General features: G+C 35.2%; 1 protein-coding gene across 2 annotated transcripts in view; it reads left to right on the top strand.

Annotated features, from left to right (window-relative positions):
* Window positions 1-4,614: 4,614 nt before the first annotated feature.
* Window positions 4,615-15,296, top strand: part of LOC149072599 (E3 ubiquitin-protein ligase rnf8-like) — a 75,425-nt gene continuing 64,743 nt past the window's right edge. Inside the window, exons 1-2 of one of the 2 annotated variants that reach the window (XM_089246185.1) lie at window positions 4,615-4,825; window positions 11,751-11,844. In XM_089246185.1, coding sequence (XP_089102311.1) covers window positions 11,776-11,844 — 69 coding nt within the window. In that variant the 5' untranslated portion in view covers window positions 4,615-4,825; window positions 11,751-11,775. The remainder of the gene's footprint in view (window positions 4,826-11,750; window positions 11,845-15,296) is intronic. The other variant, XM_089246184.1, reaches the window with a different exon arrangement.

The following is a 15,296-nucleotide window of genomic DNA, read 5'->3' as shown; positions in this document are numbered from 1 at the left end:
TCACACTATCTTCGGTGTCCCGGGAACGGATTAATTCATTTTATATTGATTCCTATGGGAAAATTATTTTGGTTTGCGAACAATTCAATTCACGAATGAACTTTAAGAACCGATTAAGTTCGTAAATCGAGGGTAGATGTATTCTGCAAAAATAAAATAGTCATGTGGCTGCAGATTTCTCAAATATAGGATGCGTCCTTTGAGACTTAGGGCGGTATTCACCAGCATGGTATAGTCACAATATTTTTTGATAAGAGATTAACACGGATTAAATTCAGATTTTTAACCAATCTATGTTGATCTCTTATCCAAAAATTGTTACTACAGTTTAAACCATGTCGGTGAATACGGCCCTTAGTCAATTTTGCGTGTTCGTAAAAAAAACGAGACTAATTCGTAAACGGAATAATTTTTGTTGTCCATAAACGGAATTGTTAGCAAACCAAGCCATTCATAAACAGTGGGTTGATAGTAGTCATAATTATCGTAATATAACTCATAAGCATTAATTATTATCATATATAGCTTATAACTTAGTTGGAAAACAATTTTAATCCTTGATTTAAATGAAGAATAAAAATTCAAGAAACTTCGTGTCGCTGCGTTATCTTATAGCCATAATGACGGACTCGCATCGTTAAGACCCGGGTTCGAACCCCACTGGTGGCTCTGTCGGTGGTGGGCTAAAGTTACTTTCTGTGTTTTACAACTTGAGGAGCGAATGCGAGCCGATCTCCCTGTTAAAAAGTTCTACAGATCTACAACGGTGCAAATATTCAATCATTACAATTTACTCATGCAGTGGAACCTTCCATACCGGACACTCCCCATTAACGGACACTTTTCTGAATTACGTAAACAGCGTTCAATGTATTATTGTACTATCCATTAACTACTGCTACTAAACCAGACATGCACCTCGTCCATATTCCTCTGTGGAACTTCTAACGAATTGGTACATGTTGGAATGTGTGTGTACGTATAGTGAAACTTTCGTGAAGTTTGTTTCTGTGTAATGCTTGTTATGTATAGTGCTGCCATCTGCAATCAATTTTTTAAACTATGAGTTTTTCCCAACTCGTAGTGATTGAAGTGTAATGAATGAATAATTATACCACTATGTGCGGCGACGACTATCAATCATGGGCGGAGATACCCAACGTCAAAAAGGGAGTGGACACATCTAATGTATATGCTGTGTATGAATTATCATCATCATCGTGCACCCCCCAGCAATAATGACCTTGGCCCCCCCAGAATTCCGAGTCTATCTCAGCCTATGCTATCAATTAACTGACACTCCTCGTTAGAGGGACAAAATTTTCGGTCTCATGGGCGTGTCCGTTATCGAGAGGTTCTACTGTAGCTTATAAAATAGATGGCAGAGCGCTAAAAAATTCTCGCACAACATTAGATATACACTCGGACACATGCACACACTTCCGGCACAACTCATTTGGTAGTAAATTGCCCATGGTGATAGGACCTCCTCCTCCTAATCATATCATGGTGGTCGAGTGGTCATAGTGACGGACTCTCATCGCTAGGACCCGAAACCGACCATGACCCCCACTAATGGGGTTCACAAAATTTCATTGCAACCCGAGGAATACAAGTATTCGTGACAATTATTGAATTCATCGCGAGGACCCGGGTTCGAACTTCACTGGTGGCTCAGTGAGTGGTTGGCTGAAGTTGATTTTCGGTGGTTCTCAACTTCAAGGGGTGAATGCGAGCCGATCTCCCCGTTAAAAAGTCTCGCCACAGAGAGCAACAGACGTACAAACGGTACAAATGTGATTCAATCATTACACTTCACTCACTTCACTTCTGAAATATAGATGGTAGCACTGAAAAACAGACACAACACTAGATGCTCACTCACACTGTTAGGTACGTACACACTTACACTTCCGGCACAACTCCCTAGGTAGTAACTTGTCCATGGCGATAGATCTGAGTTGTGCTCGGTTTCAAAGAAAGAAAGATCATGGACGCCGTCTCTCTCAATGAAGAGATGCAAGCAGGTGGTCAAAGAAAACCTGAGCCATGCTGCAAAATGTGCGTGTATGTGGTGTGAACCTAACGTGGAGTTTGTTTCTATGTAACGCTTGTTATAGTGCTGCCATCTGCCATCAAATTTTCAAACTATGAGTGAAGTGTAATGATTGACTAGTTGTACCTTTGTGTAAGCCTGTTGCTCTCTGTGGCGAGACTTTTCAACGGAGAGATCGGCTCACATTCGCGCCAGAATAAAGATTAAACTTTAATGGGCAACTGCCCGACTGATGTTAACTTGTGAAAAGCACACCAAAGAGTGTCGTGCCGGAAAGAAACACGCCTGAAGCTATTTTCTTTCCGGGTATGCTTAGTGGCAGTGCCGTCTTGACACATGGGCCCACCGGGGTACGGCCCGGAGACCTCAAGAGAGATCCTCAGAAAAGGAATCCTCACAAAAACGAAAACCGGTTGAAATTTTTCGGGAACCTGCAGGATAGGGCCTCAGAATAATTACTTAGTCCGGAGGCCCATGATGCTCTTAAGACGGCCCTGCTAGTGGCTTGATTACATGATTGTTCTTTTCGGAATCCGGCTGGGAGTCACAGAGAAACAATTTGTTGTGGCTGCAGTCAAATCCATGAAAACAAAAGAGTTCGATATAGACGATTTCAAAAGGCTTTCGTTGAAAATAAGTTGAGACAGGCCGTATATCGGCAAAGGAGAGCAAAGAAAAAATAAGTCTTCAATTCAATGATGATTAAAAGAAATTAAAAGTTCTTATGGGAACACATGCTTTTACGACAGTCGTGCTCGGTTCGAAAGAAACAAAAAGAAAGAAGGCTTCTTTGAAAATCCGTGAAGAAAATAGTCAACCCTCGGTGTACGAACAACTCAGTTTGAGAACAATTTCGTTTACGAACTATCCTTGGTTTACGAACACAAAAAGACTGCATCTCGAAGGAAGGATGTTTCAGAAGTCTGTGGTCATGTGGCTATTTTTTTATCTGAAAGAAGAGATAGTTGAAAAATGTGATTTCATCTGAGTAATCACCCAAATATGACTCTTATTACAATGAAACCTCAGTACAACAATACTCGATATAATGCTAAGTCCCTCTACAACGATATTTTTTAGGTCTTATTTGGAAATGTCTGTACTCTGATGTTAAACTTTAGAGTACAATATAGTTTCCCAAACTTTTCGTTCCATCTCCCCCTTCTTCATAATTTTTTTCTCTCATCGCTCCCCAACTCAACTGAACCCATAGGACCCTATGTTAAATCCGTAACTTCTATCGCCCCCTGGATCATTCCATCGCCCCCTTCTTCATAAATTTTTTCTCTCTTCGCCCCCCAACTCAACTGGACCCATAGGATGCTATGTTAAATCCGTGACTTCTATCGCCCCCTGGACCATTCCATCGCCCACCAGGGGGTGATAATGCCCACTTTGGGAAACACTATTCTACAATGATATTTCTCCTTGGTCGGCAGGGTATCGTTATATCGAGGTTTTACTGTATTCACTCTTTGATTGATGGATCAACAGGCAATTTCAAACTTCAAGAAGCTCTACGCGTCAGAGTACTTTTTCAAAAATGTTTTACTATAATTTTTTGCATAAAACTAACACTCTCAGTGACTTTTCAAAATATTACTTTAATATTCTACATCAGCGGTTCTCAACCTTTTCTGACTCGCGGAGCCTCTTTCAGTGTATAATTTCTATGGCGGATACCTAACCCTTTAAGCATCTTTTTTTTGTTTGTTTATCAAATTTATTGATTTATTTTATTATCCTCGAGTGGCCGTGGAGCCCCTGGGAAGTGCACACGGAGCCCCAAGGGCTCCGCTGAGCACCGGTTGAGAACCACTGTTCTCAACCGGTGGTGTCCTCAACCAAGAAAACACGTTACATATTGCAAATTGCTATCTTTGACAAAGCTCAACAGCAAATATTTTACAGAACTCTGAGTTTGGCATAGAGAATATTGTGGCCAGATTGTGTTGCGGGCAGAGATATTCAGCGCTTTCACTGGGATTATAGATGATATTCTAATGGCCCCACATACTGATCAGGACCCCTAGGCTGGGATCTCTGGTGGGCCGCCGATCAGACTTTTCATGAACCCTTCTATATTGAATTCATAGCGTGGAAAAAAAATGAGAGAATTGTCCCGGGCCCCAGGACTGGAGTCCTGTCAGCTCTACCGATGGAAGGCAATGATGATATTAATGAAACCAGACATGGCCCTAGCATAATTTTCATCTCGTCTCTTTCATACTATGGTTATATTTTCAGCAACTTATTATTTGAATTGATTTTTATAAATTTCATGTTGAGCACAGGAGCTGCTGCAAAAATTGATACTAGAAAACTTCAGGGTGTGCTAGGAACGATTACTTCATTTTACAGTGATTCCTATAGGAAAATTTGTTTCGGTTTACGAACAATTCTCGGCTTACGAATGAACGAATCAAGTTCGTAAACCGAAGGTTGACTATATGGGAATATCGCGGATAATGCTTTCCGTATGGTCACAGTATCGAATCCGAAACGGATGTAGACGAAGTGCACATTAAAAATCTCGCGTAATTGAGTCAAGTCAATCCAAAAGGGTCACGTGATGTCTAAGAAGACCTATAACCAATAGCAGCACGATTCGCCAACCGTTAATGTTATTTTTTCTGTTTACTCTCTTGGATGTTGTCCTCCATGAATGTTGCTGTTGATGAAACTTGGTTCAAGCTGAAAGCGGAATAGAGATTATTGTTTTTTAATTAGATGGAGATGGATCATTAACTAATCAAATGTTTTAAGTTTGTAAGTATTTACTTGTTTTCTAATTTTATCTTGCTCGTGTCAAAATCTTGCTATATGTAATATGCGTTGAACACATGTCGAAACAAACTAATAATGTTGTTACAATCCACTTCTTTACAATCGTGTATTAGGTTTGATTTTAATTGTTTAATGTTCTAATTTTAAAAAATCTCTAATTCCTGATTATATTTATGAGGTCAAAGTTACTGTCAATCGGTAAGATTAATGAAGTTTCGGATCGAAAATTTTTGTTTGTCAACCTCGTTCAAAGCATGCAAAGTTTGTTGTTTCATTTTTGTGATTTTAAATAATTTTACCTCGTAGTTTTGAATGATTATGGACGATCTTCTCCGTGTTTATTATTAATCCATGTAAATGATTTTTAATATATTTGGCCTAGGCCATAACCATGTTGACCATACGTTTTTTTTTTTCAATGGGTTTCATAGCCCGAAGTTTATTAATTCGTACTATCGTGTGATAATAGATATCGTACAAAATGTATAGGTACTGATTATTTCATATTTTGAGGTTAATTTAAGTATTTTTAGAAGGACCATATGGCTGAGCTTGACAAATAAATACCAGATTGCAGATCACCATGTTGAATTGAAAATTTTTGTAAATGCCTTAAAATGTGTAGTTGTGGTTACTTAAATGGAGTCTGAGGACAAGAATTTTCCGAGTTCATGTTGCCATGTCTTCCAACGTAGCATACCTACTGATTAGCAGCAGCTTAGTGAGAGTGCTGTGCTACCGGTTGGGAGTTTGTAAGGGGCAGCAGCTTAGGCTTTAGTTAGACACTAAATTTCTTTAAATTTAGTGTAATTACTTTTTTCAATAGTAAAAGTTCACATGACATAATGCTTTTGAACCATATTTTGACAATGAAGACTGAGTGAACTTGAGGGAACACACGGCCTGGAACCTTAATACCAGAAATAACAATGTTTTTTGTTACAAGGAGGGAGGGAGAAGCATGTATTTAGTGCCCAGTAATGTTTTCTGGAATGGTCAAATAAATTCAAAGAACAAATTCAGCTTCTTATCCAGCTCTGAAGTACCAGAAATAAATAAAATTTATTAATGAAAGATGTCTCATTATACTTCCTCTTTGAAGGATAAAGGTAAGTAATAATCATGCCCCCCCCCCCCATCAGGGTAAAATTGACACGACTCCAATCAAAGGACGATTCTCTTAATTTTTTTTCACGCTATAATTTCACCATAAAGACGCACATGTAATGATAGCTCATCAATAACAAAGCTATAATGAGGATCTCAAGTTATCTGATTGAATTAAGCGGTAAAATAAGCCGGAACACAAATATAGGACAGTTTCTTGAAAAGCGGGATGTATAGTCATGCTTATTTCACACAGTGAGCAATGATGTGTAGCTTTGTTTAAAAAAAGTCAGGTTTATCCCAGGGTCACCTAGGCTAATGCCCTGTCCGTCACTCCCCAAGATAGTCTTAAGGGGCGGCACATAGGGCTTTGCACCCATGCGGCAGGTAAGCTTGAGCCACTCTTGCTACTGATGTTATGTTTCTGAATTGATCTCATGGCTTGACATAGCTGCTAAAAAATCCATCTCTTCAATGAAATATGTGCAGTTTGTGGTTTGTGGATGGACCAAGGAATTTAATTCCTAATATTTTGCTCACATCTGTGGTCTCATTTTTTCGTCTGGAAGTAAATTTCTTCGATCCATCCATATTAACCGTGTGAAATATTATTTGCATATCTCTAAAACTTTTTCAGAAATAAAATGTTGAAATTTATCAAAAAATGATGCAGATTACTTTTCCGAGGCCCAATGTTTAAGTGCCATTGTTTGAGAAAATAAATCATAACTTTTTCAATTTTCAATATATTCAAGTGAAATTTTCACTAAAGTGTTCACAAAAACACACAGAATATGAATAAAAGTAATTCGTACACTTACATTTTGAATTTACATGCAAAAAAATTATGTAAACTTTGTTTTTGTGGAATTTTTCGTTACAAAAAATACAATTTTTCTAATGTATTTTTAGACCAAAGGCACAGCAGTTATCAAAACAACTTTTATTTTAAATTTCTCCTAAATGTATGAAGTAAAATACTGGAGAAAAAATTTATGGTTTTTTGACTGTTAATAAATTTATTCTGGCTCGCAACACAAAATTCATCGAAATAAGAGACTAATAATGATTTCAAATCATTCAACTAGATACTGAAATGCAACCCATCATCCCGGATCCCAATTATTTTTTGTTTATTGCTTCTACTATCCTTGTTGACCATGCAAAATTTCATGTACATATCTCAAAAACTTTTTGAGAAAAAAAAATGTTTTCTAACCCAATGAATGGCGTCTCTAAGGCTAACCATTCAAGCAATATTAATTACGAAAATATATCATAACTTTGCAGATTTTCAATACATTCAAAAGAAATGTTCACTAAAATGCTCACAAAAAAAGCAGATTATGAATATAAAAGAAAATTTAAACCTTAGAGGAAAGAAGTCATTTAATTTTATATAATTATTTCATTTTTTTTGTAAAACACAATTTTTTAAACACTTTTTTTGGATGCACAGCGTGAATTCTCAATTTTTTTAAAATTCAATCCTATTAATATATTAAGAAGAAGACTGGAAGAGTAAACACTATTTTGACAGTTAATACATTTGAGTAAAAAAACACAATTGTACTTATATGACTACATTAATTATATTTGTACATTTTGACTTAATATAATTATTCATGCTTAGTAATAAGAAATTTATATTTCATTTTTCATGTACACATACATCTATTACAGTATTCACTAAATTAAGTTTCATGAGTAGTTAATACAGTAATTCAAAACAATAAATTTTAAAATTCTAGGATTAAATGAATTCATGAAATGATTAGAAATGTTAATGTAATGTGTCAAATCAGAGTTGGTGAAAAAAAAGGTTTTTGGTTTAAATTCATACTTACAATGAATTCATTTATTGTTGAATAAAATAAGTTTTTAAATTAAACCTTCATGTTCAAATTCTTAGAAAAGTGTTCAAATTCCAAATAATTAAAAGAATAATTAATTTCACTTTTAATTGATCTATAAATATTTCTTATGATGCAACAAAGGCGAATCTGATATTATACTATATTTTTGCATAAAGAATTATTTTGTATTTGATAATATTATCCAGATAATATTATTAATCATGTATATAGTAGATGTATTTTGAAGTTTTTTTTAACATGCTTAATTATAAAGTTATTTTACCAAAACAGTGTTAAATTTTTTTTCATTACTTCGATTTTTACAGCATATATTTTAATAAACATATATTTAATATATATGATAAATATGAAATAGTTATACTTGTGTGAAAAAAAATTCTACATTATAATATTTAACACAGACCTATAGATTTTTCCCAAAAAATAATTTAAAATTGCTTATAGAAAGCCAGAATATGAGGCATCAAATCACAAAGAATGAAATAATTATCAGATACAACCTTGATTGTTGTAGCTGAGGCAGATGGAAGAGAGTAGAATTAAAACCTAATTTATATAATGCCTGGTGGTGATATATTTCATTCATTGGGTTAGAAAACATACTCGTGAAACTTAATTTAGTGAATACTGTAATAAATGTATAAGCATACATGAAAAATAAAATATAAATTTCTTTTTACTAAGCGTGAATCATATTAAGTCAAAATGTACAAATATAATTAATGTAGGCATATAAGTACATTGTGTTTTGTTACTCAAATGTATTAACTGTCAAAATAATGTTTACTTTTCTACAGTCTTCTTATTATATTAATAGGATTAAATTTAAAAAAAAATTGAAAATTCATGCTGTGCATCCAAAAAAAAGTGTTTAAAAAATTGAGTTAAAAATAAAAAAAATAATAAAAAAATTAAATTTAAATGACTTTTTTCCTCTAAGGTTTACATTTTGTCTATTCATAATCTGTATTTTTTTGTGAGCATTTTAGTGGAAATTTCATTTGAATATATTGAAAATCTGCAAAGTTATGATGTATTTTCACAAATAATATTGCTTGAATGGGGTTAGCCTAAGAGACGTCGTTCGTGAGGTTAGAAAACATTTTTTTTTCTCAAAAAGTTTTTGAGATATGTACATGAAATTTTGCATGGTCAACAAGGATGGTAGAAGCAATAAACAAAAAATAATTGGAATCCGGGATGATGGGTTGCATTTCAGTATCTAGTTGAATGATTTGAAATCAGTATTAGTCTCTTATTTCGATGAGTTTTGTGTTGCGAGCCAGAATAAATTTATTAACAGTCAAAAAACCATAATTTTTTTCTCCACTATTTTACTTCATGCATTTGGGAGAAATTTAAAATAAAAGTTGTTTTGGTAACTGCTGTGCCTTTGGTCTAAAAATACATTAGAAAAATTGTATTTTTTGTAACGAAAAATTCCACAAAAACAAAGTTTACATAATTTTTTTTGCATGTAAATTCCAAATGAATTATGAAAAGTATATGAATTATTTTTATTCATATTCTGTATGTTTTTGTGAACACTTTAGTGAAAATTTCACTTGAATATATTGAAAATTGAAAAAGTTATGATTTATTTTCTCAAACAATGGCGCTTAAACATTGGGCCTCGGAAAAGTCATCTGCATCATTTTTTGATAAACTTCAACATTTTTTTTCTGAAAAAGTTTTAGAGATATGCAAATAATATTTCACACGGTTAGTATGGATGGTTAATGCAACAAAAAAATAAAAAAAAAATCATTGAAATCTGAGACTATGGGTGTCATGGCTGGGTGATTTGACATGGAATGACCCAGTCAGTTCTGGGGAAGAGGTGATAACTTCTCCAATCAAAAAGTAAGTTGGTGTCAAGACATTCAACTAATTAAAATTGCTACAGCATATTCCGCCTAATGTTCCCAGTTAGAAAGCTTTCTCACTTCGTATGACTTACTTTTGTCATCCTAACTTTTACTAACACTTATCGAAATGTCCCGTTTAAAACGTTTTCCCTGTGAACAACATTTTTCGTGATGAGTTTTTGGAAACCGCTATAAGTGGGATTCACTGTATATGAGCTCTTCAATATTACTTGTTTAAAACCATGAGTTTCTTGCCACAAACAAAATCAAAGATTGTAATCTCAATATTTGAATATTCAAAAAGAGAGACTTATATACGTTGTGTTGAATATTACCAACACTAACTGCAATCAGCCTAAATGTCAGATATAATTTATTTAATAGTAGACAATGAACTGCCGGGGCTGCAAGCAACGTAGCCTACATCCTAAATTTTGTCCTCTTAAATGTTTTTATACATGAACAGGGTCGGTTCTAGACATTTTTCAAATGTAAGCAGATGATATTTTGGTGATAAAAATTAGCCCCTTTTAGTTGACGCCTTTTGCAACCGCATAGTTTGCAGGATTTAAGATCCATTGAAATAAATACAATTTTTAAAAAAATTAAAACATTTTTTCCAGTTCTTTTTGTCGTGAAAGTATGCCATTAAGGCTACAGACATGAGGGCATGAAGCGAGAGAGGGAAATTACTGCAGAAAAATGGACAATAGGGGATTGTATAGGACCAGACACACACAACACACGTTCCCCACACAAAAAGTGTGTTCCTCTAGGTCGCAAGCACAACTGGTTCCATTTTTTGCGCATTTTCTGTTGCTCGCTGTGGTCACACAAAGAATTTTAGCATGCTGCAGGTATTTCTCCTTTTTCCTTCTATATATTTTCTTTTTTCCTTTTGCTATTTAGAAATGTATTAATTTCAAAATTTTTTCATATTGATTTTTCTCACCTTTTCTCTATTATTCCAGCTACCCTGTTGGGAAATTTGTTTTTTGTGGAATTTGTATTTGCATTAAGCAAGGGTTCTTACCTATGAGTCATGACTGAAACCTGGTTTGCAGGGAATTCTGAGATGGGTCATACTGTAAGACGCTTTAATATGCATTAGTAAAAAGGCTTACTTTATTAAAGTGGGCTCTAGGTCATACAAATCCCAGGTTGCAAGAGCTGTGCTAAAATAGTTCTCTTGCTACATGGTGTGCCAAGGCACCTAATTCCTGCGCATTTACGGCACTTCTTATTTACTGTTCGCGAAGGCACCGCTAATGCACTGTAGTGTGTCAAATATCCGGAATTTAGGAAAAAGAAGCATGAAAATTTTGTTCACAGGGTGCGTTCTTTCTGAGACAAGGAAAAAGATACGTAGGGGAACTTCAATGTATTTCACTTTGTACTATCTATCACAATCGCGTTATCTTGTGACCTTGGAAAGTAGTTCTACCTTGAAGTGTACAAAGTCGTTTGCTGCTATTGGTATAACCTGTGAGCTATCAAAGTCCCTGAATGAATATGCCAAATTTTCCGATTTCGGAAAGAGTTCTCTCCTGCGGGTTATATACTGAAAATAACAGTAATCTCTCCAACCTGTGTTCAAAGACAGCATATCTATGGCGTAAATTTGCTTTGTTTCGCATAAGATTGCACACGCGCCTTTGTGAAGAATCCAAAAAGGGGATTGGGGTTTACTCGTTTAAGTTACTAAAATTTTTCGGAAATCATTGGGGAAAAACTGGATCTGTAAAAACTCTATCAAAAATATCCATAGTTTGTCATCTAGCCCAGTGTTTCTCAACCGCCGGGCCGCGACTGATCTGGCGTTTCCTTTTCCCCCATTCATGTTCCATTAATCATGTGTTTAACCAGGCCTTCCACTTACACACTTACAAAAACAAATGAAACCGGGGAGAATAGTAAATATATAGAGAAATATATATAGAGATAAAGTTTGTTCCAAGAGTTTTTTTGTTGACGGGAATTTCAGGAATAAATTTGAGTCATATGGTTTCCACATTGACAAATAAGGAAACGTTAATTTAATTTTTTAATTTGCAGGATTTTTTGAGTTACACTTCGCACAATGGAAGCAGAGGCCCACGAAGTTGTTTGTGGAAGGTGTGTTGCAATTTTCCAGTTAGAGAACGAGAAGGTAAGAAAAATTTTTCTTATCAAGGATTTTGTGTTAATAGATCAAGTTATGAAAGGTCATTCTAATCCAGTGGTTCTTAACTGAGGGTGAGGGAGAGCATTTTTGGGGGTGCGTGATGGAAAAAATTCAACATATGACCTAAGGTTAAATAGTGTTATATGCATGTACATAAGAGGGGAAAAAGAAGAGGTAGATGGGGGTGGAAAAGAGAAATATACTTTGTACCTGTTCTCTCGAGAGTAAATAATATATACTGTTTTCCTTTCATTTGTTTTCTTACTTTTCTACTTTTGTTTTTCATTGCTTTTCTACCATGCCATTACGTTAGAACAAGGTTATCATATTTATTGCTGATTCGTCAAACAGAGATCATCCAAATTTCTGCCAGTCGCTTGCAAGTGAAGTGGTTACAAAACATGAATCAGACATACATTTTGCTTGTAGAAATGTATTGCATGAAATTCGCGTTGCAAAAGTTTCTTTTTCAATTAGTGTTCATACTTTTTCAATTTCGATTGAGAAAACAACAACATTAATACCTGAAATATTTCACGGTTTATTTGCATTATTGTACCTCATGTTATTGAGGTGTGCTGTGCTTAGATTTAATACTGTCCTTAACATGATTTGGGGGAAACGTCAGAAAATTTAATCAAGTGGGGGTCAAACATATATATATAGGATATCCTGTAAGTCCTAACTTGGCTTTTATCTAAAGCTAAAACTTTTTATCAGTCATCGTGCTACATCTGACATGATATTGACAGTAGCAGAGCTCCAAAAAGCTTCCCCAGAAACTATTTCATACTAAAATTCAACAAAATTTGCCATAGATGTATCGATAAAATGACCGAAAAAATAATCAGTGAAGGTAGCCTCACGGAGGTGGTCTCTGTCCACATTTTCTACAACATCCTGGTTCTAAGTTCCTGGATTTTGTATATAATAGTACAGAACAGCAAAACTATTTTTCGAAAGCAGTTCCTCTAAAATGCTATTGAAGAGATACATTCATCCTACATGTCACCCTTACGCAAGAAGACACGTTTGTGCGCTCTTGATCACGGAACTTCGTTAACCATCAAAAGAAAGAGAAAAAAAACGAGTCTGATTTTAGATAACATCAAAATACGGAAACGAATCTGTTAATTTTTGCATGGATTGTGCAGGTTCATCATTCGGTAAAGTACACAAATCATGAAAATAATTTGCTCTAAACTGCTCATAAATGATTAAACCATTTATCGGTAAGAAATCGATATTTATTTTGACAGGATCATATTATAGACTTTCTCATACTTAATTTGACACACTCGTTTTAAATCTTTTATGTCATGGAATTACAGAAAAAAAGTTTTTGTATTGAACGGTATATTGTATACAAAATTTTATTTTCACTGAACTAACCATATATACTCGTGTATAAGCCGACTTCCCCCCCCCCACTTCAGGACCACCCGTGTACAAGCCGACCCCCCCCCCCAAAAAAAATCTTATATTTTCATGCAAAATGAATAGCTTGCGGAAATTTACAATAGAAAATTATTCAAACTTTTTAATCCGTTTCTTCTGAGTCTCCAAGCTTATCATAATCCATCAGATTATCATAGGGGGTGCGGCATCTTCAGTTCCATCCATTGCAGTGCTGATGCAACACTTTTTGAAGGATAGGTGGAAACAGAATTCCATGCCTCATGTACCCATTGGCACACTAGGCCAATGTCAGGTTTCTTCAAGACACCGCTTTTTGTAGTTTCTTTATCATCGGAACTCATCCATTCGATCCAGGAATTCCTCAAATAGTCTTTGAGAAGCTTGTTGATGCTCACATCTAAAGGCTGTACAAGCGCCCACCTGGTATCAAAGCCAATGATGTTTTCAATTTCTTTGTCTCGGCTGTGACATTATCAGTTCTGTGCGGTTTGAACATATCCCATACCAATAATGCAGGTTTCTCGAACACTGCTATAAAAATGACTGTTGATTGCAGGGGGTCAATATTTTCTCATCAAAAACTGATCAGAGTGTAAGCCGATCCCCCCACCCCCACTTGAGGAACAAATTTTTCCACAAAAAACTCGGCTTATACACGAGTATATGCGGTATATCATTTTTTAGCTAATTTTGAAGCCTATTTCATATTCATAAACAGTTTTTTCCGTTATTGAATACACGGTTAAACAACGTTGAATAAGAGTAAGGAAAAATCCAGGAACCAAAAATAAATTCCTGTTTTCGCTACAGAACACTGTTTCTTCACAGTTTGGGTCAATTTGACCCAGTCCGCGGTTCTAGGTATATCAAAAGTGCAGCAGTTCTAGTGTTAATGTGCAAGTAACAATCTTGTCAATACAATTTGTTTTTTGTTGATGCTGAATGGACCTTTGGTTGTGATGTACAATCATCAAGTGAATTGAGATGTCTGCACCATATGTGTGATACTGAGTTGCCACCACTCATTCACCTTAATGGGGGGCTTAATGAATAAAAGCACTTTTCTCTACAAAAGAAATGTTCATTCGTGAAGTTCATTTAGGCTTGATGACCTTTCATGTTACATAAACACCTGTTTTTGGTGTTCCTATTTTTTGCTTGTAGTTTGTAGTTTATTTATTAATGATTAATTAAATTTGAGCAATTAAGGAGAAAAAGGCAGTTAGGTGATATGAAAATATGCATTCTTAATGATGATTCAAACAACAATATTTACTTCAATTAATAAGCAGTCAGTTAATTAAAATTTTAAAAAATCTTATTTTTTTGGTTTAGTAAAAAAAGTCATTTTTTTCATACCCTGATATTAACGTGAACCATTAAGGGGAGCTGTTCAAGTATTACCTCAGCAATTTTTAGCCATTTCCCCCCCCCCCCCACCCCCGAATGGCTAAAAATTGCTGACGTAATACTTGAACAGCTCCCCTTATGGTTCGCGTTAATATCAGGGTATGAAAAAAAATGACTTTTTCATACCCTGTTTAATCAGAAAATTTTGTCTGCCCCTACCTCCTAACGTATATTGGTGGGGTCAAAAACGTAAATATGTTTTAAAAAATTAAAATTTCGAAAGAAAATACTTTTATATGTTATTAATCTATCTCTGTTAATTTCAGTGCTATTTATTTGAAGGGTAAGAATTCAAAATTTCTCTGTAAGAAATTCATTGCGACCCACCCTATATATATTGTAAACCCTTGACCCGTGGAGCAAATGTGGCCCTGCTGATGTGGCTTGCCCCCTCAAACTTAATTTTATAAAAATGCACTAAGTAGCACGTTTACAGATCGCTTATAAATGACCTGTGGCACAATTCCACAGCATTTAACCATCCACCGGGCATGAGTTTTCTGTCGAACCGTTCTCAAAATGGCACGTCAGAAACACAAAATCGTTCCAAAATTGGCAGGCTTCTCTAGTAAAACATGTTGCTTACCCCCCTTGCGAACAGCGGTATA

The sequence above is a fragment of the Pholcus phalangioides genome, unplaced genomic scaffold, assembly GCF_987345545.1.
Source record: "Pholcus phalangioides strain wild (caught in Gottingen) unplaced genomic scaffold, Ppha-v1.0 ptg000017l_1, whole genome shotgun sequence".
Lineage (NCBI taxonomy): Eukaryota > Metazoa > Arthropoda > Arachnida > Araneae > Pholcidae > Pholcus > Pholcus phalangioides.
Note: the sequence above shows the minus strand (reverse complement) of the source record. Positions and strands in the feature narration are given on the sequence as shown.